Source organism: Mus caroli, unplaced genomic scaffold, assembly GCF_978045245.1.
Source record: "Mus caroli unplaced genomic scaffold, Mus_caroli_1 scaffold_15, whole genome shotgun sequence".
Lineage (NCBI taxonomy): Eukaryota > Metazoa > Chordata > Mammalia > Rodentia > Muridae > Mus > Mus caroli.
Window position 1 is genome coordinate 116,911,456 of NW_028227270.1, and position 27,665 is coordinate 116,939,120.

Consider the following 27,665-nt stretch of genomic DNA (forward strand, 5'->3'; position numbering starts at 1 on the left):
ACCTAAGACAATTCGGGCCCAGAGAAGCAAAGAAACTTTTTTTTATCACCATAGCCCCGCTTAATAATGGACATGGGAGCCAGGTGTTGTAGTATATGCCTTAATCACAGCACTCAGGAGACAGAGGCAGGCAGATCTCTTTGAGTTCAAAGCCAGCCTGGTTTAAAGTGAATAAATACTTAATTTTTATTTTTAAAAATTATTTAATTTAAAAATTATTAATTTATTTTTAAATTTTATGTATGTGAGTACACTGTAGCTGATTTCAGACACACCAGAAGAGGGCATCAGTTCCCTTTACAGATGGTTGTGAGCCACCATGTGGTTGCTGGGAATTGAACTCAGGACGGTTGAAAGAGCAGCCAGTGCTCTTAACCAATGAGCCATCTCTCCAGGACATCTAGAGCTACATAGTGAGACCCTGTCTCAAAAAAATAAAGGAAAAGCAAGAGTGGACAAGGACCCAAAATCCTAGTCATCAGGTGCCTAGGACAGGGACTGACTTCTCTCATCTCACACAGTATGAAGCCTGTCCTGGCAGGACTGTCCCCAAAAATAAGACACAGGGACAAACTTCATCCAACCACTTTTATTGGACAATAATGGTGAGAGAACTTTATTCTCTACCAAAAGATATAGCAGATGGGCTGTTATTGGGTTTTATTGCTAGAGGCAAGATTCTGTTACAAAGACAAAAGAGACAGACTCCAGTGCCTTTCTGAAAATAACTGCTATTACTATTCCATGCAAAAACATGGATTTCCTCAGAACTTGTACCTAAGACCGACAGAAAGAAGGTGGCTTTTCTCAGTAGAGAATGACTACTGGAAAATTCTCTAATTCTTTCTACTGTATGTGGGGTATTATCAGTATTGTTAAAATACAGAATGTCAATCAGGAAAGTTCAGTCTGAATGCAAGACTTAGTATTTCACCCACAATGTACAGAACTCATTGTTATCACTATAGGAAGGAATTGCGACCCCTTTTCCTGCTTTGGCTAAAGAATTTCATTCTCATCTGGATAAAGTTTTGCACTTTCATATTAGCTATTGTTTATATTGTTTGCATTGCTTATTACAAATCTTGTTACAACATATATATGAATGTATGTGTATATATGTATATATACACATCTAAAGGTTCTCCAACTTTTTAAAAGATTTTAATTTATTTATCTGTGTGTGTGTGTGTGCACATACATGTCTGAGTGCTTGAGGAGGCCAGAAGAGGATGTTGGATCCCCTGGAGCTGAAGTAACGGGCCATTGTAAGCTGCCTTATGTGGGTTCTGGAAATTAAACTCTAGCCCCAAGCTATCTCTCCAGGCTCCAACATAAACTTTTTAAACAGATTTGAGTCCTAATATTGGAGACAGTCATCCCCCCCAAAAAAAAAACACTGCTTGATGTGGGGGTACAAAGTCTGATCTGTAAAGCCCCTGAGTGATATACCTGGGTGAAGGTAGACCTTGGAAAGTGCCAGCTGCTGCCCCAGAAAAACTATCCAAATGGCACGATGCAGCAGAGTAGTGTCTCAGTCCACAGGGTCAAGTGCTTAGAACCTGATGCTTCTGTGGAATGGCACCCAGATAAAAACCATCGACATCAGCATTCTGAGTCCCCAGATTCCCCTGTGCACCTTGAACTATCTCTATTTGAGGGTGGCCGGTGAAAAAAGAAACACGGAGAACTGAGCCTGTCCTAGAAAGACTACGTTTGTTCCAGAAGCCTAGCAAGGGTTACATCCACAACTGTGATGACAGACACTGGCCTTCTGGGACTTCAGGGATCTTCTCTGGGGTTCAGAAGAAGACATCAAAAAGGACAACCAGAAGGAACACGAAGGAGCATCAACCAATCTACAGCAATGATAGTGTTTCAGAGAAACAGGCAGAATCTCTTTAGAGCCCAGGGCTAGGCATAGCAAGGTGAAAACTGGGCCAGCCATCAGCCTTTCCGGCCCCCTGCCTGCAGCTCAGTTGTAGGAAAGGTAGTCGATGAGCCGGGGAGGGATGTTCAACTTGGCGACTTTCTCTAGTCCTCGGACACCGGTGGCCTTCCTCAGGCTCACCCTGCAGAGCTGTGAGAGGCTAAGAGGTGTCTCTGGAGGAAAAGGATCAAGGAAATGCATGAGAAAGGTTTCTAGAAGAAGCACACCCTGTAACCTGCGGAGGTAGAACTGGAAGAGCCCACGTGTTAGGATGGATCATATGTCATCTCTGAAAAGTCAGATAGCCAGGTACCAGCTGCAAGAAGCCAGGCAATAACATCACAGTAATATCCACAGGGGTTTCATCTCATGGGGTTGGATCTTTAGAGACAGGGGTCTTTTGTTTTGTGGGAGGTGTCGTTGATTTGTTTTTGACATGGACTGCCTAGCAAATAGGCTTAGCAAAGAACTGATTTGTGACTAAGAGGCCTATTTGTCACCTATCCAGCTAAGTCAGGCATGGGCCAAGGGTTTAATCCAGGGAGGTGCTAGCAGCTAGCTCATGAACTCTAGGCTCCTTTCCTCAGTGGACCCATAGGCTACAGGAACATAACAAGAGCTGATGCTTCAGCACATACAGTCCCCAGGGACAGAAGTATTCCTAGTACATCCTAGTGATCAAGGACAGGAACTCAGACCTCAGCTCAAAGCAGTCAGCATAAATTCAAGAACTAGCAAACTGGGGACCCAGGTTGAATGATAGTGGTTCCTGGCAGCATGGGATATGGGAGTATCTGCACAACAGAACCTGGCTTACTTTCATAGTACTCAAAGCACTTGGCTGGGGCACTGCTGCTCCACGTGTAGTCCGAGGGCTTCTTGCCCCGGTTGTCCCGGGCGTAGATGTTGCCTCCAAACTCTATGAGCATCTCGATGAGGTCAACGTTCTTTACCTTGGCTGCATGATGAAGCGCAGTCTCATGAAGTTTCGCTGCGTTCACATTGGCCCCTGGAGAACCACAGCAGAGAATGTCTGTCACCAAGGGGAGCGTGTGGAACCAAGAGGAAGACTGACCTACACATCACCCTTTGTCAGACAGCAAAAGCAATTCCCGCCCAGAAAACAAAATAACAGACTCCACTGTACCATCTCATAATTCAAGATTAAAACTTATTGTTTTCCTTATCAAAGTGAGGGTTACATTATACATATAAGATATATAATGTATATATAAAAGACATAATTTAATATATATTGTATAAGTATATATATATATATATATATATATATATATATATATATATATATCATATGTGATATATCCCCAAAAAGCAAAACACACACACACATACACACAGCAAAGTAAAGGGCTTCTCAACAGGTTAAATGTTTGTTCTCAGGAATGCTGTAGTCTGTTCTCATAGGTCCCTAGATTTCCAGAGGCTTATCCTGTGGACACAGACACGGGTGACACAGCTGCTCTGTCACAGGCATGTTGGCCTCAAAAACTAACTGGCTGGATAAAAGAATGAAAATTCCTTAAATATACTCTTTTATACACTGGGAGAGATAAAGAAGAAACAGATAATCTGCTTAAAGGTTAGCTCTGAACTCACTCCACTCCCCTCATCTCCCTGGGGGGACACAGAAAGATTCAAGGGATTAGAAGCTGGATACAGCATTCTGACCCTACAGCCATTGGTTTCCTAGGTCTCCCCTCCAACTCTAACTGTGTCTGATCTTGCTTAGTTTCTGAGATCAAACCAGAGCAGGCACTTCCAGGGCAATATGGCTAAATTCAGCATTTTAAAATACATTAAAAAAATTTTTTTTCAAGGCTTGCAAGATGGTCTAGCACAAACCCAGTAAACTGAGCTGGATCCCCAGAACCCACAAAGAGAGGGAAGAAAAGAACAAATTCCTCAAAGCCGTCTGACCTCCAACTGCCATGCGTGCACTTTGGCGTGCACACCTGAAACTATATGCATACAATTACAATAAATTAAAAAATTTAAAGTAAATGTTTAAAATTTTTAAATTTTGATTTTTAAAAAAAAAGGGCCTATGTGAAATGTCCTTCTTGATACATAGCAATCACCAGTTCTATATAATGATTTTCTAAGGCCTCAGAGCTTGTTTGGAAGAAGATGTTAATGTCTTTGAAGTCTCCTCCTGAACCAGTAAAGAATTAATCACTAACAATTAATAGGAAAAGATTAAAGTATTTTAAAGAAACCAAGCAAATATCTTAGCATCCACAAATTGCCCAAATTACAGTTTCAAGCCAAGGTCATAAAATCAGAGCTATGCTGGCAATGTGCCAGTGTTTAGTGGTCATTTTAGATGTTGGTTCCTTTGCTCCTAGCTGGAAAACCCTACTTTCTGCTTTAAAATCTGCTTAATCCTCTAAAGGGATTAAGAGCTGTGTTATCCCAATGGCCACGATGTGGTCCTGAGAACACTCTTTCTATTCTCCCTGGCAGAATCCAGAGACCTCACGTCACCAGGGACTGACTGTTTCCTCCTAAAAGGAGAAGGCTTGAGTTACAACACAGAGGAGCTACAGAGTGCCATGAAAGGGCAGTATGGAAAAACCTGGCCAACACTTCTATCACTCTCTTGCCTCAGATGCTTTCCTTTCAATACCAGCTTACAGGAGTAAATATTTTTCACACTGCTGTAATCATCATACACAAACAATTTTCTCATGCTGGAGACATGATTTGTAATGAAAATCAAATTGTAGAGCTCACAGAATTTAATGGCTTTTTCTTATTGATTCTTCCAATATTCTGGCAAGAGCCAACCAGGAAAGGATGGGATTATCTTGATTTTTTAACGATGGAGAAAGAGGCACAAGGAAGCAAAAGGCTTCCTCAAGGTTGGAGAGAAAGAAGAAGTAGGAAAGATCTAGAACATCCACCCCTCCTTCCTTGCTGTTGGCTACCATGGCTCTTTGATAAGTTTTTGGACTCTTCCAAAGTGGCCTTCCCAAAGTAAATAATTCTTTAAAAAAAAAAAAAAAAAATTATTTACTTTATGTATCTGAGAGCTCTATCTGCATGTACACCTACATGCCAGAAGAGGGCATCATATCCCAGTATAGATGGACAGTATACTTTTAACAGCTAAGCCATCTTTCCAGCCCCAGCACCACTCTTGGCATTCTTTGGCTGGATAGAAAGGAGGGTCAATGAGGAGGGAAACTGACTGAAAACATCAGTTCCAGTGTGCACACAGCAATGCATCTAGGCCCAACTAGTGTGAATGAAAATGGGAATAGTGAGAGACTGCTACATCCACTCCAGTAGTGACACACATTACAGGCCTAAACGCCTGGAAGCAGTCACGAGGCAAAGAGTTTCAAGGAAACAGTCTCCTGGAATCTTGACATTCTTTTTTTTTTTTTTTTTTTTTTTAAGATTTATTTATTTATTATTATATGTAAGTACACTGTAGCTGTCTTCAGACATTCCAGAAGAGGGCGCCAGATCTCGTAGCTGATGGCTGTGAGCCACCATGTGGTTGCTGGGATTTGAACTCTGGACCTTTGGAAGAGCAGTCGGGTGCTCTTACCCACTGAGCCATCTCACCAGCCCGAATCTTGACATTCTAATAGCCCATATACTCAAACCCTGTCCCCACGTTAGCCTGATGTATGGATCCATGTGCTCTCTTTCAGTATTGTTTTATTATAAGTGCCTTTAAGGATTGATTTTGACATATAGCTAAGCGTCCACCAGTGTTCCAATGTCCTAGACAGTCCTTGAAGCCGACCCTGAGCTTGGAATTTAGTAAGAATGTTACCTATTCAGTAACATTCAAATTCACTTCTAGTAGAGACAGTGAAACTAATTAGGCATTACAATTTATTTGAAACAGAGCTAGAAAAGCTCAGGGCTAGTCTGCATAGTAATTACTTAGGACAATAGCCAAGTCACACCCAAACACAGGAATACACAATGGCCTAGGAAATAGGTGAGTTGTCAAGCATGAGGTTCATTAGGCCCAGAGGACTAGCAAAATCAAGTATTTACTAAAGAACTGGTGGTGGGTTTAACAATAGACTAGCATTGCATCAGAGCATTCACCTGGCTCCAGGGTTTAGCTGATCTTTAGCTGATCTTTTTTTTTTTTTTTTTTTTTTTTTTTTTTTGGTTTTTCAAGGCAGGATTTCTCTGTATAGCCCTGGCTGTCCTGGAACTCACTTTGTAGACCAGGCTGGCCTCGAACTCAGAAATCCACCTGCCTCTGCCTCCCGAGTGCTGGGATTAAAGGTGTGCGCCACCACCACCACCACACACACACACACACACACACACACACACACCCTCACCTAGCTGATCTTTTTAATTAAGAGCTGTTCCTATGCTCAGTGGTAAACGCAGCCTGGCTCCCATCATCTTTAAAAAGATTCTTTTTGATTTGTGTCAATGTAACTTGATCTTTCAAAAGATTCTTTTTGTTTTGTGTCAACATAACTTGACGGATGTGTTCACCTGGATTTCTTGTTTTAATTCTGTATTAAAAGTCTGGCGTTGTTTGGACAAAAATACATTCAGATTTAGCACACTCTCTCACGTCTGGGTCTGTCTGTCAATTCTCGCTGACCCTTGCTCACCTGCAACCAGAAAGTTCTTCCCCACAGATAGGAGACCCAATAGAGGTTAGACTGCGGCAAGAGACCCGCCAACACCAACAGAATTTTTGTTAGAAAGCTGGAGCAGTAGCAGAAGGAGATGAGGAAAGAATGTCGGGAGAGGGACTTTGTGGCACAATGGTCATTTCATGTCTTGGCCAAGCAGGGAGATGGTAAGACTGTTAGCACCAGGACACTCCAAGCCTCGGCCTAACTATGTGACCTTTGACCTGCGTTGCCAGGACAACCCTCAATTCCACAATCCACTTGGCTCAGTTCCCACCCTCACCGGTGTGATGTCATTTTCCGTATAAATTAGGGAATCACCCCCCTCCTTGCTCTCTTCTCTCTCTCTCTCTCTCTCTCTCTCTTCTCTTTCTTCTCTACCCCCTCTTTCTCTCTTTTTCTTCTTCTCTGCCCTTTTACCCGCTTCGGCCACCCCCCTATCCCTGCTCAATAAACCTCTCCCATGTAGAACCACCTTGGCCTGGTCTGCTGTCTGGTCTATCCGCTCAAAATATTTCTAGATTAATATTATATGATATTAATTAACATATCAAAGACAACCAGCTTCTTCTGGCCAATCCCATGCTTCAGAGAAAGAAGTAAGTCAAAGCTGGCTCATTACCAAAATCTTCACTTCAAAACAAAATAGGATTAATGAGATTTGGAGTAAAACAGAAGCCAGAGAAGTGAGGATTGCCCTAACACACCCTAGCACACAGCTGAAAATGGCCACAAACCTGGGCCATCAGCACAAGTGACCCAGTGCCCAGGAACATGGGCTCTGCCAAGGAGATGGAAGTGTAATTAATCCACATCTGCCACCTCTGGACCCTTCCAGAAGAGTTTAAATATTTACTGTTAGTGATCAGGTGAAAAGTTACTTAACAAGTGGACTTTGATCCCACCAGCTCTCTTCCTCTGCAAACACAATCTAATTCCTTAACAATCTAATTCCTTAACTCAGCATCTCTACCTACAAAAAGGAAAGGAGCAGCCACCTCTTTGTCCACCTGTGGAGTACAGTATGACCACTTCATATATGTCATAGATCCGCCAGCAGAGCCAGGACCTTTGACGTCACTGCACAAGCACCTGCCGAATGTTTTCCAGAAGATGTGGAATGTGGCTCTCTTAGGTTCTCCAACAGGTTTATGGCTCAGCCTCAGTAGCTTAGAATCTCATTGATTTTGTAAAGCTAATGTGAGTCCACGGGACCATGCTACTTCTCTCAGCTTCTATACAGGATGGAAATACTTCACAATGAAAAAGTACACAATGAAAAAATTGGGGAAGACAGACCCACCCATAGCTCCAGGGTAGTATAATCCCTTTCCTTCTAAATTTGACAAAGCTGGACTATAAGGATAAGACCTAGTTTAAGCCAGTGGAGTGTCAGGGGAGGTACACTGGTGACACTTGGAAAGGAGACTTCACTCTTCTGAAAAAGCTACCAAAGAGCCTTAAAGTGTAATGTGCTGACAAACTGAGAAATGCTGTCCTCACAACTGCCTATAACTCCAGCTCCAGGGACCTAATACCCTCCCTCTTCTGGACTCTGCAGGCACCCATATACCTCTCTCTCTCTCTCTCTCTCTCTCTCTCTCTCTCTCTCTCCCTCCCTCCCTCCCTCCCTCCCTCCCTCCCTCTCTTTCACACACACACACACAGAGACAGACAGTAATCAGATGCATTTACTGAGCAATGACTGTATACCAGGCATTATAAAAACATTATTGAGAATATTCCCAACACATGGGAAAATAAGTTTTACTTTTCCAGTTTCATAGACACAGAGGCCAAAGCCAAGATCTCCCTGTGAAGTGGAAGAACCTGTCTATCTGCTTCTGCTACCCAGCCATCTGCTAGTATTGTGCAGCTAAGTTATCCACTCAGGTAAATAGTAGCTTGGGCAAACAGCAACATACCTGCATTGAGCAACACTTTCACACAGTCCAAATGCTCCCGGGCACAGGCAACATGTAGAGGCGTCCCAAAATGGCAATCGTGGGCTTCCAGGTTGGCCCCGACGTCAATAAGAAGCCTCACACATTCAGAACTCCCTTGAAAAAAGTGGGGGAAAAGATGAAGAAGTTCATGAATACACACACTGGAAATGGTAGCCATGATGAACAGCAGTTGAAAAGGTGGCTGTCTTAGTCAGGGTTTCTATTCCTGCACAAACATCATGACCATGAAACAAGTTGGGGAGGAAAGGGTTTATTTGGCTTACACTTTCGTACTGCTGTTCATCACCAAGGAAGTCAGGACTGGAACTCAAGCAGGTCAGAAAGCAGGAGCTGATGCAGAGGCCATGGAGGGATGTTCTTTACTGGCTTGCTTCCCCTGGCTTGCTCAGCCTGCTCTCTTATAGAACCAAGACTACCAGCCCAGAGCTGGTCCCACCCACAAGGGGCCTTTCCCCTTGATCACTAATTGAGAAAATGCCTTACAGTTGGATCTCATGGAGGCATTTCCTCAACTGAAGCTCCTTTCTCTGTGATAACTCCAGCTGTGTCAAGTTGACACACAAAACCAGCCAGTACAGTGGCCCATCAAGAAACCAAGGGAAAATAGCTATATCTCAATATACGAAGTGGCTGGTAACTCTTCATGGCCCTTCTTTTGTGGGTTTTCCCCCCCTTTAGGGGACCATAAGGAGAAGTATCCTAAAATGAAAAGTATGTCGGTTCACCATAGCTTAGGAGGAAAATATGCCACCTACCTCACAAATATTCATAAAAACCGTCTTTAAGATCCACACCTCAGAATTCTCTGGGCTGCCCATACTTTGGGCTGGCACATTCCAATCTCTCTGTGGAGTGTTTGTTCTCAATTAGCTTTGATAAGTGAACTTCTCCTTAAACTATTTATGTCTCTTGGCTGAATTATTTTCTTCAAGGAGACAAGAACCTAGGCTGGTGAGATGGCTCAGCAATTAAGAGCACTGACTGTTCTTCCAGAGGTCCTGAGTTCAAATCCCAGCATCTACATGATGGCTCACAACCATCTGTACAGCTACAGTGTAGGTCATATACATAAGATAAATAAATAAATCTTTAACGGGGGGGGGTAGGAAGGAGACAAGAACCAAGAGATTCTACTGGTGACACCTGGTATCTATACAGGCCTCCTCCTTTGGGCTCTTAGCGCTTTGTACTTGGGTAATTTTGGTCTCTTAACACATGGACTCACCGCTCATGCAGGCCTCGTGTAGCGGGGATGCTGTGTACAAAGGAGGGTTGACTTTCGCCCCATAGGACAGCAAGAGCTTCACACACTCAATGCTGCCTGAGGCACAGGCATCACAAAGAGGGGTGCTGCCGTCAATGTTGCGTGCGTCCACCTCAAACAACAAAAGAAGCAGATGTCCAAGGGTTAGGCAAGTGAGTGCAATGATGCTTTGTAATCTTTATGTAGGTCCATCATTGCAAAGATAATATCTTAAAATTATCAGTTCACTGGTCCCCAACAAGCCATGGGAGGAAGTTCAAAGAGAAAGGTGCATGGATTGGGGTAGGAATGTAGGAGCCTCTTAAATATAGAAATCTCTCATTGGAGGGTCTCTTCCTGCCCAGAGCAGGAAAAAACTCTGCTTCACCCTCACTACTGCCCCCAAGCAAATAATAAACATAGGGCAGAAAGGAGAGCCTGAGGTTGGGGAAGCAAGATTCAAGATGGATTTCAAGTTGAGCTTTGACTAAAAGAAAATGTTAGAGACTGCTTAGCATGCCTCATGGAAAACCATAGGCCAGGAAGAAGCCAACGCCCTAAACTGGAAAGACACACTTAGAATTTATCCAAGTTAGGCTTCTGTGGGTTCACACTGAAAACTGTGACATTTGTTCCATCAAGCTTCGGGGAAGGGTAGATGGTGTGCTGTGTTCACTCTGCCCTCACATGGTGAGCTTAGAGACCAGAGTCCTGTGTTCTCCTTAGGCACATGGGACAGCGAAGATGTTGCCAGCTCTGCTAAGCAGGCAGATAACCTGCAGAATGGAAACCACCAGCAGCGAAATCTACCTGTGCTTTGCTAATGTGCACACTAGCAAAGGCAGCCAGGTCAGAAGTTTGTTTTGTTACCTTTTTTTCTCTGCCTCACACCAGAGGTTATGTCAGCATCTCACACTGTATATCCTGGAGTTAAGAACTCTGTTTGTTAAACCTACACAGGGATTCCTTCCTTCTACACTTCTTAAAGCAACAGGCCACCTTTTGGCACTTATTCATCTTTTAATAAAAAGGACAACTAGTCGACTTCCTTAAACAAACAAACACAACCAAACCTACACAGCAGCTGTTCAGCCCAGGGCCCAGGCAATCACAGAAGAGTCTACCTGGTCGTCTGAGAGCAGAGCTGTGCTAAGCCACTTTGCTAAAAGCGCCCCGTCCGAGAACCTCCTCTGGTCAATAACAACCATCCCGCCTCCTCCCATGGCTTTCAGTACCCTAAGCAACCTGTCTATCCACATCCTTGAGCACCTTACAGACTTTTTTTTTTTTCTTTAATGCTCTACTGAGCCTGTCCCACCAACCCCCAGAGCTGCCACTAGGTGGCTGTCAATGCCGAATGGTCACCCACCTGGGCACCAGCTGCTAGCAGCAGCTGCACACACTGGGCCTGGCCCTGCAGACTCGCTGCATGAAGGGGTGTGATCGAGTCCACAGTGACCTGGTTAACACATGCTCCACTGTCAATCAGCTGCTGAAGCTGCAGGCTCTCACCCCGCTGAGCCGCCTCATGCACGGGCGTGCGCTCCACCCAGAAACCTAAAGAGAAAACAGAACCCTTACTAAGACCCTCCTGCTTCCATCAAAACAAAGGTTCCGAGGCCCATTGGCAGCCAAGACCCCACATGTAATCTTGTAATTGGTCCCAATGCTCTTATTAAAATCCATAAGCAATCCCCACTAGCTGGAGGGTGGAGCTCAAAGTTCTTGCTAGGGCATATAAGGGTGTCTGCGCTACGAATCTGGCTCATATTGTGAGCCAATCTCTTGCCCCTGGTTTCTTACAGCTATATGCCTTATAGCTCACTGCTGCACCCAGCAGTTCCACATGTTTACCTCTGTATGTTGTACCTTACCAAAAGGGAAGTGCCTCATAAGTGGCAATATACAGTTTGAGGGGATAGTGAAAAATAGCGAATTAACAGCTTAAAGTCAATGTGAGAGGTGAAAAACCCCAAGTAAGAGAAGTTTCATGAAACCCTTAAAAAGAGGATAAAGGAACTGGTCGTGGTGGTGCACATCTTTAATCCCAGTACTTGGGAGGCAGAGGCAGGCGGATTTCTGAGTTCGAGGCCAGCCTGGTCTACAGAGTGAGTTCCAGGACAACCAGGGCTACACAGAGAAACCCTGTCTCGAAAAAAAACAAAACAAAAAGAAGAAGAAGAAGAAGAAGAAGAAGAAGAAGAAGAAGAAGAAGAAGAAGAAGAAGAGGAAGAAGAAGATAAGGTAACTGTTAAGTTTACGTTGGGGTGGTGGAGAGAGAAACAAGAGGAGAGGAGTAGTAGCTTTCAGATGCTATCACCCATGCCGGGGTCAACATGCAACTGCCTTTAAGTTATCTCTGATTCTGTTAGTAAGCCTTCACTCACACTCCTGTAAGTAAACACAACAAATATAGAAATGATACAAGTAAGTGTTCAGCAAGAAATGGGTGGATAAGCAAAATGTGCTATACAAACATTAGGTTTACGTAGGGAGAAGATAGGAGCGGACATGGATAAACCTTGAAAACATTATGTTAAGTGAAATAAGCCAGTCACAACAGGCCATATGATGTATGGTTCCACTCACACAAGGTACCTAAAGTAAACACAATTGTAGAGACAGAATGCAGCATGATGGGACCAAGGAGGATGGAGACTTATAGAACATCTAATGGGTATCTGAGGTCAGTTTTGCAGGATGAAGAGTTCTGGGGTGAAGGGTGAGGACTGGTGTGCTCATTGTGCAATGTCATGCAATGAAACAACTCTCCATCTGAAAAGGTTCAGATGGTAACCTTTAGCTCTATGCTCTTTACCACAATTCAAGTGTTTAGAGGAGAGCTAGGGAGATGGATCGGCTGTTAAGAGTGCTGGCTACTCTTCCAGAAGACCTGGGCTCAATTCCTAGCTCCCACGTGGAGGGTTCATAATCATTTGTTAACTCCAGCCCTGAAGGATCTGATACCCTCTTCTGGCCTCTGATGCCTCTGAACACATGTAGTACACAAACATACATGCAGGCCAAACACTCATAGCATAAAATGTTTTAAAATTTTTTAAGAGTAACTGTATTGGTTCCTTTTCTCACTGCAATAACAAAACACATGACAGAAGCTACTTAAGGAGGGAAGACTTTAATTTGGCTCAGAGTAAGAGAGGAAATCCATCCTGGCAGGGAAGGCATGCATCGAGAGCAGGAGGCAGCTCACACACTGTGTGCACAGTCAGGAAGCAGAGAGAGATGAATGCGAGGGATCAGATCACTTTCTGCCTTTTTTTTTCCTTTTCCATTCTGTCTGGGACCCCCAGCTCGTGGACTGGAGTCACCCACATTCATTTGGGTCTTTCCTCTTTAGTTCTCTCAGAAATACCCAGAGGTGTATCTCTGAGATTATTCCGAGTCTAAGTAAGAAATAGTAGCCCTTCAGTAACAACAAGCCAGAGAAGAACATGCTCACTGATATCAGAACAAAGATAGCATTACAGCAGAGAAGTACATTTGTCATCTAGGCTTCACTGGATACTCCTAACCACTGGATGTCTCCTCCAGGTTTATAAATCAGGGAGGAATCAGACATTCTCCCCATAGAGCCCAGTAACAACCATCAGGAAGGGTAATGGGAAAAGTATGGGACAGATAACATGTGGATGTGAACCTTAAACAGATTCCTGAAGACTACACACAGAAAGCAGTCAATTGGAAAACTGGCTGGCTAGTCAGGCTTCACTTCAGGCTGGTCCAACCCAGTGCCAAGAACCCAGTTATGAGAAATTGCCCCATTTCTGAATCTCAGCATTATGCCCTTGAATAGAGTGCTGCATTGGAAACCTGAGCCCCTGTACTGTTTTAGCAAGCTCCCTCTGGGGCTGGGGCTCAGTCCTCAATCTTTGCTATATAATTGCTCTCTCATTACCAGCTTGCTCCCATCTCCCCTCCTCCTTACAGAGTCAAATAATAAGATGGCCATGTGGGACCTCAGTCATAGTCTTCCAGTGACTTCTACTTTTTTTTTTTTTTTGTATGTGTGCTGCTGGTTCATGTGTACATATGTGCACATATATGTCAGGCCAGAGGTTGATCCCCTGTGTCTTCCTTAATTGTGTTTTCTATTGTCTTATGAGATGGAATCTCTCACTGAAACTGGAGTTCACCAACCAGGACAGACCAACTGGCCAACATATTCTATCACATCTTAATAAACCTCAACTGGCTCAACTTAACAAACTTCATACTGACTCCTCTTCAAAGTCTTTTCTTCAACACAGTCTAGAGTCCCTGCTTTACCTTAGTGGGAAATCTCTGAGAAGCACTCCATAGGTATCAATGTCTCTGGCTTCCACTGCCCTTAGCAGACTGAGTTCCTACCCTGCTTATCTGCTCAGTTCCTGGTCTTCTGAGATGGAGTCCACACTCTTTACATACAAATGGTGAGCTCCAGATAAACAGCAGGGGCTCTTCTGACCTGGCAGCTGTGGTGTGAGCATTCATACCAGGACAAGCAGCAAAAGAGTCTCTTCTTTACCTGCTTCCTCCCTGTTGGTTTCTTTAGCATCTCACTTAATTACATAGGGCAGAGACCTGCTGCATGAGCTCAAGAAGAAGCTGTACAGTCCAGGCCCAGCTACTGTCCAAGAAAACTAGGATTGTAGCTGCCCTTCCCCAGCCTGCCTGGTGCAGAGCAAGCCAACTTTCCAGAGACCTTCCTTCACAATATACTATAGATATGTCCAGTGGTGGGCTGGACTTGACCTTAACATTGACAGGGATCGTGGCTGTGACTGAAACTGCCTCTCTCCAGCCCTGTCATCTCTCAGCAGGAAGTAGCCCATTCCAAAAAAAGAGCATCTTCAAACCTACCAAGGACATAATCAGGGCAAAGTGCTCCATCATTGTGACTGTGAATGGGGTCAAACCTCAGGGATGCCTTCTTCGATGTGATATGAACCAGCAATCTTATTCCAAGTAAGTCACTGAAGGGGATGTGAAGGTTAGAGTTGAAGCTCAGTTGGTAGAGAGCTTGACTATGTGAGACCCCAACTTAGAGCGTTTCTCCCTAGAAGGTAAAGCCCCTGGACGTTCCCCAAGCTTGTTTTCCCTGATCTCTAAAAATACAGCCAGAAAGAAGCTCTTTGTTCTCTATAGCCAGCAAAAAAAAGCCTTTTTGTTTCTGAGCCTTACAGCCAGAGATGCGATAATTGTAGAAAGACCTACAAGGACATGGAGATAGACTCCGGAGAGGAGGCTGCAGCTCACTTCCCCCTCACCAGAAAGAAGGTGTAACCAACTCTCCTCCCAACTCCTTCCAATCCTCCCAACTCCTTCCAACTCCTTCCAACTCCTCCCAATTCCTCAGCTAGCTGTTAAAAGACCCCTACTGTCACTCCCTGCCCTGCACGGGCGGAGGGACTTCATCCTCAGCTAGCTGATAATAAAACCTCTCGCAGTTTGCATCAGGTGTGGTTTTCTCTCGGGTCATGGGATGCTGGCCAGCTCATCCCGGGACTTGAGCGGAGGCCCAGCTTTGGGGGTCTTACAACTACATGCACAAAGCTTGGCTTAACCCCCAGCATTGCATAAAACAGGGTGGACTTGGATCTGAAGAGATGCCTCAGAGGTTAAGAGAACATAGTACTCTTCCAGAGGATCTGAGTTTGGTTCCCAAGTCTCTTATAAACTGCCTTTAACTCCAACAGCAGGAGGTCTGATGTAGGCATTGAATTAACACACACACACACACACCATGTAATAACTAAAAATTATTTTTAAAGTATTTAATGGGGTAGGGGGACCTGCCTGCACACACTTGTAATCCCAACACTTGGGAGGCAGAGGCAGGTAGATCTCTGTGAGTTCAAGGCCAGCCTCATCTACAGAGCTAATTCCCAGCACAGTCAGAGCTGTTACCCAGACAAATCCTATCTAGAAAAACACATAAGCAAATGAAGATAAATAAATATAGATACAGAAGGGGCCAGCTACACGTGTGGGGATACCACCAGGAAAGAACTGAATGCCTATGATTGGGAACAAGATGCTGTAGGGGATGCTTCAAGACACACTTATCTTTATTTAGCTCTCAGGGAAAAGTCCAGGGTCCTGAGTGACTTATCCCCAGAGCTTTGGAAAACTAAGATTTGTGTCCCTAATAATGAATTCTAGAGCTGAGGACTTCAGAGGTATTATACAACTGACACACACGCACACAAGCAGGGAGAGCCAAGTGTATGACCCCTTTACTTTCCCAAACCTCCTTACAAAGGCAGTCAAAGAACCCAAGCATTCATACAGGGGTAGGAACAGACCAGCCTCTTCCTGAGGTTATCTCTGTACACTGAGGTTTTACCCTCCTCCTCACCATACAGATGACAGTGCCTGTTCTTCAGGATCCTGCGACCACTAAACATAATATATGTGCCTGAGAACGGCCCAAAGTAGACAGTGCTATTGATCATTAGCATCCAGCTTTAATTGTACAGTCTGTATTTAAACAGACCCGAAGCCGGGCGTGGTGATGCACACCTTTAGTCCCAGCACTCAGGAGGCAGAGGCAGGTGGATTTCTGAGTTCGAGGCCAGCCTGGTCTACAGAGTGAGTTCCAGGGCAGCCAGGGCTACACAGAGAAACCCTGTCTTGAAAAACCAATAAATAAATAAATAAATAAATAAATAAATAAATAAATAAGCCTGCAGAGAAACCCTGTCTGGAAATAAATAAATAAATAAATAGACCTGAAATTGACAGGAACTTTGACTCCCAAGAGAAAAACAGATCTCTTTATTTGTAGAAATCCTTACTTTAAATTTGGGCTGCTTTTGTTAGTGTTTAAGATAGTTCTCAAGCATACCTTTTTAAATGTTTTAATTATGAATCTCCAAAATAGTCTTTGACAAAACAAAATAAAACACGATACAAATGACCTGTGATGTGACTTTAAAAGGCACTCAATGTAAGGGGGGGGGGGAACAATATTGTTTTGTTTCAGTCTATATTGGTTTTTAGATATTTTCTTTATTTACATTTCAAATGTTATCCCCTCTCCTATCCCCTCCCCCTCCCCCTGCTAACCAACTCAACCACTCCCACAGTCTATATTTTTTAAAAAACATACAATGAGGTAAAAAATAAAATGTTTGCCTTCAAAGAGGAGCAGGGAGCAGCAACTTGAAAGACTAAGTAAAGAAAAGAAAGTGAAAGAGAGTAGGGGAAAGTGAAACAGATTGGCAACTAAGTAAAAGAACAAGGAAACCGGGGCGGGCGGGCGGCACAGAAAGAGGACTCCTCTCCCTGCTGAAAAGGAGCTCACTTAGAACACCTAGGACACGTGATCGCCCTCCTTCCCTGCCTTCAGTCATCCTGGTTTGTTTATTAAGTGAGGGTACACTCCCTTAGTTCCCACAGTTCGATCACAAAACACAGCGAGCCTGGGCTTCAAGCCACAAAGCCGTGGGCTCTCATCCTATCTTTTCTTGTTTGTCTTTTACTTTTTGAGAGAGGTCCTTGGTAGTGGCCTGAGGTGGCCTTAAATTCACAGCCTATCTGGGCCACCTAGCTGAGATTACCAGTAAGAACCTTCAGGCCTGGCTTATTTTCTTCATTCTGAAGAACTTGAGAAAGGTTTCATTGGCAACCAGCCACCTTAGTTTTCTTGTGAAGGAGGTGACTTTTCACAGGGCCATGTTACAGAAAAGATATTAACGTGCTGTTTTGTTCATAAACCTGTTTATTACTTGACTATTATTTTCTTTGAAACTTTTTCGGCCTCCGATATGCTTTCAAGCTTGTTTGTCAACAAGTTCTCTTTGAATTTCTACTTTAGTGTAGGTTTTTCTTAAACAGTTTCTCTTTTTTTTTTAAGATTTATTTATTTATTTATTTATTTATTTATTTATTTATTTATTTATTATAAGTACACTGTAGCTGTTTTCAGACACTCCAGAAGAGGGAGTCAGATCTCATTACGGATGGTTGTGAGCCACCACGTGGTTGCTGAGATTCGAACTCAGGACCTTCGGAAGAGCAGTCAGTGCTCTTAACCGATAAGCCATCTCACCAGCCCCACGTTTTCATTCTAACCATTCAAAGTATCACTCTAAGCCTTGAAAAGCATCCTGAATCCTTGCTAAGACTGAGCATGTCACAGGGATAAAAATGGTAAAGCCAGAGGGCTCCTAATAACACGTGGAAGATCTTCTCTTTCCTTTCTCTCCAAAGACCTCATGAAGCCAAGGTGTAGTGGCACAGGCCTTTAATCCCAGCACTCAGGAGGCAGAGGCAGGCGGATTTCTGAGTTCGATGCCAGCTTGGTCTACAAAGTGAGTTCCAGGACAGCCAGGGCTACACAGAGAAACCCTGTCTCGAAAAAAAAAAAAAAAAAAAAAAGACTTCATGAAATCGAGAGAAGATTACATAAGCAAATGAAAGCAATCTAAAATTGCTATACATAAATGTTCCGGTTACCATTCAGCAGGAATATAAAATTAGAAGTCAGAATATTTCACAGTTAAAGTTCCCTGTGGTGGGTTCCACTTTTACTGGAACAGTGATACTGCTTTGGATCCAACACCTTCAGTTTAAGCCAGAAATACAAATACCAGAAGGACACACTTTTGGGGACGCATATTAAATTTTTAAAATTACAGTGTCAAAAATAGCCAAGAACCCTAACACCCACTAATCAAGAATATGATTTTCGTCGGGCAGTGATGGCACGTGTCTTTAATCCCAGCACTCAGGAGGCAGAGGCAAGCGAATTTATGAGTTCGAGGCCAACCTGGTCTACAGAGTGAATTCCAGGACAGCCAGGGCTACAAAGAGAAACCCCGTCTAGAAAAAAAAAAAAGATGTCCTTCTCCACAAGCAATGCAGAAAATATACTTGGGAGTGGTGGTTTTTAAAAATATTTAGAGACAATATTGTGACATATAGCCTAGGTTGGCCTGGAACTCACAGCCCCACTGTCTCTACTTTCTGAGGGTTATGATTACAGGTAAGAACCCTCATGCCAGGCTCTGAAGTCAGACTAACCTCTACCTGAACAAAAAATGTATGCTTAGTAGGCTTCTGTGGTTAGCCATCCACTGCCTAGTCACACGAATCAAATAGTGACCACGCTATCAGGGTCAAAGTCTTGTGCCAGCCTAGGGTGCCAAGAAAAACAGGTGCTTATTAAAGAGGCTTTGATTGTTCTAAAGGTGTTTGCTTTGAAGAAATCATTTAAAAGATCTATCTACCTTGTTATGATTGTAACTACAATCATAATAAATTGCAGCTAAATTAACTCGATTTTCTTTACATTACTTTTTTTTCTTTTTTCTTTTATTTCTGGTTTTTGAGACAGGGTTTCTCTGTGTAGCCCTGGCTGTCCTGGAACTCACTTTGTAGACCAGGGTGGCCTGGAACTCAGAAATCCTCGCCTCTGCCTCTGCCTCTGCCTCTGCCTCTGCCTCTGCCTCTGCCTCTGCCTCTGCCTCTGCCTCTGCCTCTGCCTCTGCCTCTGCCTCTGCCTCTGCCTCTGCCTCTGCCTCTGCCTCTGCCTCTGCCTCTGCCTCTGCCTCTGCCTCTGCCTCTGCCTCTGCCTCTGCCTCTGCCTCTGCCTCTGCCTCTGCCTCTGCCTCTGCCTCTGCCTCTGCCTCTGCCTCTGCCTCTGCCTCTGCCTCTGCCTCTGCCTCTGCCTCTGCCTCTGCCTCTGCCTCTGCCTCTGCCTCCCTAGTGCTGGGATTAAAGGCGTCACCACCATACCCGGCTTACATTACTTTTTTTTTAACTCACATAAAGGAACATTTTGGCTTTCTTTCTTCTATTTATTTTCAAGCTATTGAAGCACAATGTCATTGTCCTTTCTATTTACAATATTATTATTTTGTAAACAAGAAAAAAATGTACTTCTCCAAAGAATGCTCCTTTGCCTTCAAATCCATTTTATGGATTAAAACAGCCCCAAAGGTACAGAGGACACTTCTTTAGCACCAGGTATGTCCCTGTGTTGGGCCATGACCTCATTCTGGAGCAGACTCCCTGGTTGCAGCTGCTGCAACCTACAGGGTATGTGTAGATGCTGTAACCCCGCAAGCAATTCACTGCACCAAACGCCCGGGAGGTGGTGCAGTGACCGCAGTGGGCTCCGGAAGAGGCTGCCAACCAGTGCATACTTTCCAGACTCTGCGGGTGAATTGGGCAACGACCCCGCATGTTCCCCAAAGTGTGCGGTGCTCTGGTAGACTGGCGGTTCTGAATCCCATACCTGGTGCATCACAGAGAAGACCAGCTGCACAGTGCACTGGCTAGGAACAGGGCGACAGACTTTAAACGTCGGTCTGAGATGACCAGGATCCTCCGGGCCCTACTCAAATCCCTACACCTCACCCCAACGCCTCTGACCACCAACTTGGAACGGCTCGCGATGCCCATCTCTGGGACAAAGGCCACCCATGAGCTTGCTCTGTCCCCAAGTGCTGATCTCGTGGTCCTGACTCCAGCCCCGGTGTGGTGTCCTTGGCGGTTGCGGCGCGAAGCACGTACCCACATCTCCCAGGAAGCAGCCGTCCCCGGCGCGCGGCTCCATGCGGCTCGCCGGCTGGGCTCCCCTGCCTACCGGCCTTATGACTCCGAGCGCTGGGACCTGAGCCGGGACCTAAACCGAGACCTTCCCCGGAGCGCAGGCCGCTGGGCGGGGCCTGACTGCTACCATGGCCACCGCTGGGAGTTGTAGTTTCTGTATGCGCCGCGTGCCACCTGAGCGTCCCCACTCCGCTGTCACCGCTGAAGGGTGACATGCAAACCAGAAGAGTGCAAAATAAGTGTCCGTGTTGACACCAGTGAATATACGTCCATTAACAACTCCTGTGTTTAGCACAAAAGCTTAAATTCCGGTGTCCTATCTAAAAGATACGTTCGTATGCAAAATGTTTAGCTCCTCAAACGCGTGCCCATATGCAAAATGTGCTTAGCTGCCAAAACTGACCTTCTGTGGTTTACACTGATCCCGCTGAGCAAAGTATTCAGTCTCTTCATGCCTGAAACTTTAAAGAAAAAGTTTTCACTGAAGATGGTGATCAAAATGCCTGATTTCTTTCTTTCTTCTTTCTTTCTTTCTATCTTTCTTTCTTTGTCTCTTCCTTCCTTCCTTTCTTTCAAAATAAATCTTAACTTTCAAACAGCTGGTATTCATCGAAGAAAACCACGTTTCTTGGTGAATGGTTTTAATCAGGTGTCTCACTAACCAGTTTAGCAGAAGGAAGTTGGAGCTCTACGAGCAACCTAGCAGAAAGGAGAAACCAGTCTTCCCAGGGCCTTCCAGGTCAGCCAAAAAAACGTGAGAGACTGGGGAGATACCCTCACCTTGACCAGTACAGAGACTGGGGAGATACCCTCACCTTGACCAGTACAGAGGCTCACGGTGGAAATACAATGTGACTTGAACACGATAACATCAGAATCACTGGAAATAGCACTAGAAGTCATCCTTTGAGGTAAGGATGCTTAGATGACCCGAAACTTCATCTGCACCTTGGACCACAGGTTTAGGAGACCTTGAATGGTATCTGTTGGGAACCCAAACTTCTGGGGAAACCTTGGAATAAAATTCCAAATCTTTTAGTAAAAGGATCTGTATCTTTTTGGCCATTTGTTTATCAAATTTGGCTCTTGTGTTTTTGTTTTTGTTTGTTTTGTTTTGCAGGGGCATTTGTTTTGGTTTTGCTTTGTGTGATGTATATGTGAGTGTATGTGACTACATGTGTGTTTGCAGGTCAGAGGATACAGTCCTTGTTAGTCCTTGAGGACCTTCCGATTATTCACCGCTGCAACTGGCAGGCCTGTGGGCTATCAGAGAGCCGTCCACTTCCGCCTCCCATCAAGGTGCAGGACTGCTGGGATTATGAATGACAGCTTACATTGCCCAGTTTTTCTTGAGCTCTGAGAATCCAAGCTCTGGTCCTGTTAGATGGCTCGGCAAGTCCACGACCCACCGAGCCATCTCCCAGATCTTGCACATGCTTCTTTGCAAGTTTTCTACGTTTTTAGGCAGATAAAATAGGCTTAATTTTCACATATTTGCAGTGAGATTCTGTATTCCTTCTTGTCTATGTGGTAGGTCTGCATGTTTGTATTTTCTTCAGCATTTCTTTCCTGACACTTATTCTGCAAATGTGAATATAGGCTACATCAAACACATATGAATATATACATGTATATTGTACATGTGTTATATAAATGTTTGCTATAGGTTTCCTAAACAATCATTTTTTTTTTTTTTTTTTTTGGTTTTTTGAGACAGGGTTTCTCTGTGTATCCCTGGCTGTCCTGGAACTCACTTTGTAGACCAGGCTGGTGTCGAACTCAGAAATCCACCTGCCTCTGCCTCCCGAGTGCTGGGATTAAAGGCGTGCGCCACCACGCCCGGCTTTTTTGTTTTTTTCGAGACAGAGTTTCTCTGTATAGCCCTGGCTGTCCTGGAACTCACTTTGTAGACCAGGCTGGCCTCAAACTCAGAAATCTGCCTGCCTCTGCCTCCCGAGTGCTGGGATCAAAGGCATGAGCCACCACGCCAGGCAGCAATCATTTTCTTATTACTTTCTTGTAGTGTTTTTCCTCTATTCTGATGTGTGACTTTAGTATTTATTGCAGAAACCCCCTTTTTTAAAGTGTTTACATATTCAAAAGTACATTCTCTAAAATAGGTCCTTGTCTTACTTAGGGTTTTACTGCTAAGAACAGACACTATGACCAAGGCAACTTAAAGACAACATTTAATTGGGGCTGGCTTACAGGTTCAAAGGTTCAGTCCATTATCATCAAGGTGGGAGCATGGCAGTATCCAGGCGGGCATGGTGCAAGAGGAACTGAGAGTTCAACATTTTGTTTTGAGGGCAAACAGTAGAAGACTGGCTTCTAGGCAGCTAGGATGAGGGTTCTAAAGCCCAAGCCCACAGTGACACACCTACTCCAAGGCCACACCTACTCCAACAAGTCCACACCTCCAAATAGCGCCACTCCCTGGGTTAGGTATATTCAAACTACCACAGTCCTTTTTCTTCAACAGCCAAAATATATTCACCAAGGACCAAAATATGGATTTTATGCTGTTCTGTTTTTTTCATTATATCCTTTGACAGAATGACTGAATTGAAATTTGTTATACTGTAGAGAAAGGAAATATAAGATTTAAGTTAAGAGTTCTCTAAACTGAAAAGAAATTATTCCCAAAATATTTACTAAATAGTAACCCATTTATCCATGTTTGTATTAATTAATCTCCTTTAATTGCATGTTAAACTCATCTTTTTAACCTATTAAAGAATCTGTACAATATTAATAAAAATCTAGTATTCATTTAGCACAGTCATTTATTGAATAAGTTAGTGAATTTTTAAATTAACTACTTGTTAGGATTTGAATATAAAATATATTCCACATACTCATGTGCTAAAACCCTGGTCCCAAGCTGATGGTATTATTTGGAGAAGCGCTAGAAAGCCAAAGAAATGTCCAGCCTTTTCACACTGAAATATAGCAAGGTCATATAGAGTTTATGCCCCAGAACTGTGAAATCAAGTCTCAAAACATTCATAATGGTGTATCTAAGTTTATTATTTTGTGTTGGGTCACATTTATATTTTGGTCCCATGCAGCCCAGGGCCGTGGGCTGGACTTGCCTACAAGGACTTGAGCTTACCTCGAGACATAAGTCATTTGGAACTGTCCTTGGAATCCATCTTGCCCTGGACCTTGCCACTTTCTGTCCCTGTGCTTCCTGTCCACTATGAAGTGAATAGCTTCCTCTTCTACATTGTGTCCTCATGGACTGAATGCCTTGCCTTGTGCTCAGAGGAATGGAGCCAACAAGCCATGGATTGAAACCTCTGAAACATGAGCCAAAACAATTTCTCCATTTAAGTTGTCCTCTCAAGTATTGTCCCAGATATAGAAAGCTAAAACAACACAGCACACCCAAGTTATTTTTCGATGCGTTTTTCAAAATCATACCTCTGTGGCAAGACTTTGAAAAGATGATAGCAGCTAATTGGAGAGACTCCCACACATCGGGAACTAAGGTTTGGTGTTTGGAGGAATAGTTGGCATTTTGTTTTTCTGCAGTGAGGCACTATATCACTGTGTTGTGCCAGGATAATCTCAAACACACACACCTTCCTTGCCTCACAAGTTTAAAAGATTACAGGCATGCACTAGCATGCCCAGAACTGAGATATCTTGAAGGGCTAGGTTGCTTATTGGAATTCAAAACTTACCCTGAAGCACAGAAACAGAAACAGTACGATAGTATGGAATGCTGGAGAGAGGGTCCTAGAAATAGGTCAACTCACATGGAAGAACTGTCATTTAACAGAAAACATTTAACAAGTAAAGAAAAAGGACTCAGTCAACAACTTCTGTATGAACTCAATGCCATTCTATACTAAAAAAGATAAAAATTTTATATCACAAAATTAGTTACAGGTGGGTTAAACCAGGTGTGAAAAACCTGAAATTCCAGGAAAATGGAATGATAGAAGATTGTTGTCACCATAATAAAAATTTCTTATATAAGACACACAAATACAAAGGCAGAGAGGGAATTATTAGTTATTTTAGCTACACTACCATCAGAAGGTTTTGAAGGACAAAAGACACAAGTAAAAAAATAGAACGCATGCATAGGGCTAGAGAGATGGCTCAGCGGTTAGGAACACTGACTGCTCTTCCAGAGGTCCTGAGTTCAATCCACAGCAACCACATGGTGGCTCACAACCATCTGTAACAGGATCTGATGCCCTTTTCTGGTGTATCTGCAGACAGCTACAGTGTACTCATATACATAAAATAAATAAATCATTAGAAGAAAAGAAAGAAGGCACCTGGGGGCATGAGGTAAGCATCAGGCTGAGCCCTGCTTTAAGCTAAGGTCTCCAGAACAGTGAGTGTCTTAGTTAGGGTTTTACTGCTGTGAACAGACACCATGACCAAGGCAAGTCTTATAAAAAACAACATTTACTTGAGGCTGGCTTACAGGTTCAGAGGTTCAGTCCATTATCATCAAGGTGGGAGCATGGCAGTATCTAGGCAGGCATGGCACAGGCAGAGCTGAGAGTTCTATGTCTTCATCCAAAGGCTGCTAGTGGAAGACTGACTTCCAGGCAACTAGGGTGAGGATCTTATGTCCACACCCACAGTGACACACCCATCTCAACCAGGTCACACCTATTCCAACAACACCACACCTCCAGATGGTTCCACTCCCCAGTCCAAGGATATACAAACCATCACAATGAGGAAAAAAGACAAAACAGCAGTGGGTGGGGGTGGAGGGTTGTGCACTGTTAATCAACGCATAGAAATGGGAATTCTCAGATAAAGAAATGATGTTCAGTTGGACAATGAGACGCCATTTCATGCCTGTCTACTTGGCACCAACATTAAAGTTTGGCAATAACAGGGCATAGCAAGGACATGAGAAATTAATTGTTATGTATATCTGGCTGAAGGATGAATGAGCATAACCACTTTGACGAAGCTGAGTCGCATCAGTCAGTCCCCAGAGTGGCCTCCAGGACGACATTCTGGGCGAGCTTCCAGGAGCCAGTTTCTCTCCCACTCCAAAGCTTTAAGTCCTGCATTTATCACATCGTGGCTGACTTCTTGCTGTCAGAAAGGGGAAAGGGGACAAGAAGCTAGCATCTAACTGGTAATTTATTCAACGAGTGATTTCAGAAAGGCTACTCAGAATGGGGCAGTTCTCAAGTCTAATGTACTGATAAATCCCTGCAGGTCACTATAGACAAGGGCCACTCCTCAGAGGTAAACGTAAGAAATGTGATTTTAAAAAAGAAGTTGTGTTTCATTCCAACTGCCATGGAAGGTATTAGCAGGCTTTAGGCAAAAGAGACCACACTGTATGTTTCTAATGATCAAATCTTACCGAGCTTTTCTTCTGTAAAACGGAAAAATACTCATCACTCAGGCATTAAATGTAAGATTTCTGAAATATGTAAATGTCCAAAATTCAGGGGCTTCTTTTGCATTCAACAAAATTGATGCTAAAAACGTTGTATAAGCCTGAAACACCTCCCCTCAAACCTTTTAAAACTAATTTAGAATCTTAGCTTTCTCTCCATTAGTCATGCATTTATGAAAGTAGCAGAAATCTTTTATGAAATTCCATGGTTTTACTTGTAGACTTTAATGATGTAATAATCCTTGAACCAGTTCCCTGTCTCCCTCATCTTCTACCTTCCCTCCCTCCATCCCTCCGTCCTTCCTCCCTCCTCCCTCCCTCTCTCCTTCACCTCCTCCTTCCTACCTCTCTCCTTCCCTCCCTCCCTCCCTCCTTCCTTCCCTTTTTCTCTCCCTTCCTCCTTCCCTATCACCTTCCCTTCTTCCCTCCCTCCTTCCCTACCACCTTCTCTCCCTTTCTCCTTCCTTCCTTCCCTCCTTCCCTTCCTCCTTCCCTCTATCTCTCCCTCCATCCTTCCATTCTTCCAATCCTCCTTCCTTCCCTTCCCTACCTCCTTTCCTCCATCCCTCCTCCTTCTTTTCTTTCTTACTTCCTTCTCTACCATAACTTTGCAATAAATTCAGAAATCAAGAAATGCGAGTCAACTTCATTCTTTCATGACGTTTTTATAGCTATATTAGAACTGTAGCATTCACTTGAATTATAAGATCAGATTGCTTATTTCAACCATCAGAAAAATCAGTTGGGATTTTGTTCAAGAGTGCATTTAACCTATAGGTCGGTGGGGAGGCACTGTCTTCTTAAGAGTATTCAATGTTTTGCGCCAAAGTAGGAGTGTCAAGGGCCATGCTGGAGGAACAACTCATGGAATGCAGCCCAGCTCAATCACTATGGGTGTGCCTTAGACAGACACTGAGGGGTGGGGGGAGGGGTGTGGGTGGGAGACTACATGTCCTGAAGACTTCTTGAAAACTGTTGTGGGTTTTTCCTGTGTTTTTGCCTTCACATCCCTCTTAATCTAAGTACTGTATGAAAACTCTAAGGGGCTTCCAGCCCCTCACTGGGCAGTATCTCTGGAATTCACAATAATAATGGTTGATCTCTTTCAGGCATTGCTGCTGGAGCAGAGTCATGATTCAGTCACCACCCTAGGAAAGAACACAGAGACGTAGATGGTCAGCTATGACCACCACCCTTAGAAAGTGAAGAAGTATAGCAAAATTCGAGGCTTTTAGGCCCAGGCTTGGGAGTGTGGTCTTTGTGGCTTAGTGCTCCAGGTGCTGGTCATAAAACAGATAGCGACATTCCTTCCTCCACCCACCCGCTTCCTGGGTTCAAAGAGTGTTCATTCAAAGAAAGTCACCCTGACCCACCCTGACCATTGCTGGAACCTGCAATGCAAATGTGCTATCGTTAGGGGCTCTTAGAAACTGTCTTGAAAAATAACCCTCACAATTACCAGGTATTCCTTGTGACATATGTGACTTTACACTTCCTTGTGACTCTTAACTGGTATTTTTGGTATTTTCCAACAACGCCCTCCCCACTTCCTTGAGTTGTGGTTTCTTCCTTTAAATACCCCCTTACTCAGCTACTCGGGGCACCACGGTCCTCTACCCCTGCGTGGTGTATGACCATGGGCCCGAAAGCGCTCTTGAATAAAAATCCTCTTGCAATTGCAACAAGACCGTTTCTTGTGTGATTTGGGGTGTCGCCTCTCCTGAGTCAGAACGTGGGGGAGTCCTCACGTTGTGGGCCTTTCATTTGGTGCATTGGCCAGGAAACACAACCACCCCTCACACCCAAGAACCGACTTGGAGGTATGGGGATCCCCTCTTGTGTGTGTGCCGGCCGGTGTCTCTGTTTTGAGTGTCTGTTTTCTGAAACGAACATTGGAACATGTGCTTGTTGTGTTGGGTTGTTTGTG

General features: G+C 44.1%; 1 protein-coding gene across 1 annotated transcript; it reads right to left on the reverse strand.

Annotated features, from left to right (window-relative positions):
• Nucleotides 1-574: 574 nt before the first annotated feature.
• Asb13 (ankyrin repeat and SOCS box containing 13) lies at nucleotides 575-20,466 on the reverse strand. The gene is made up of 6 exons (XM_021180263.3): nucleotides 20,308-20,466; nucleotides 11,156-11,343; nucleotides 9,769-9,919; nucleotides 8,502-8,636; nucleotides 2,748-2,939; nucleotides 575-2,103 (listed from the first exon to the last, which is right to left on the reverse strand). Exons 1-6 carry the CDS (start codon nucleotides 20,348-20,350, stop codon nucleotides 1,976-1,978), a joined length of 837 nt encoding a protein of 278 aa, XP_021035922.1. The 5' UTR covers nucleotides 20,351-20,466; the 3' UTR covers nucleotides 575-1,975.
• Nucleotides 20,467-27,665: the final 7,199 nt, after the last annotated feature.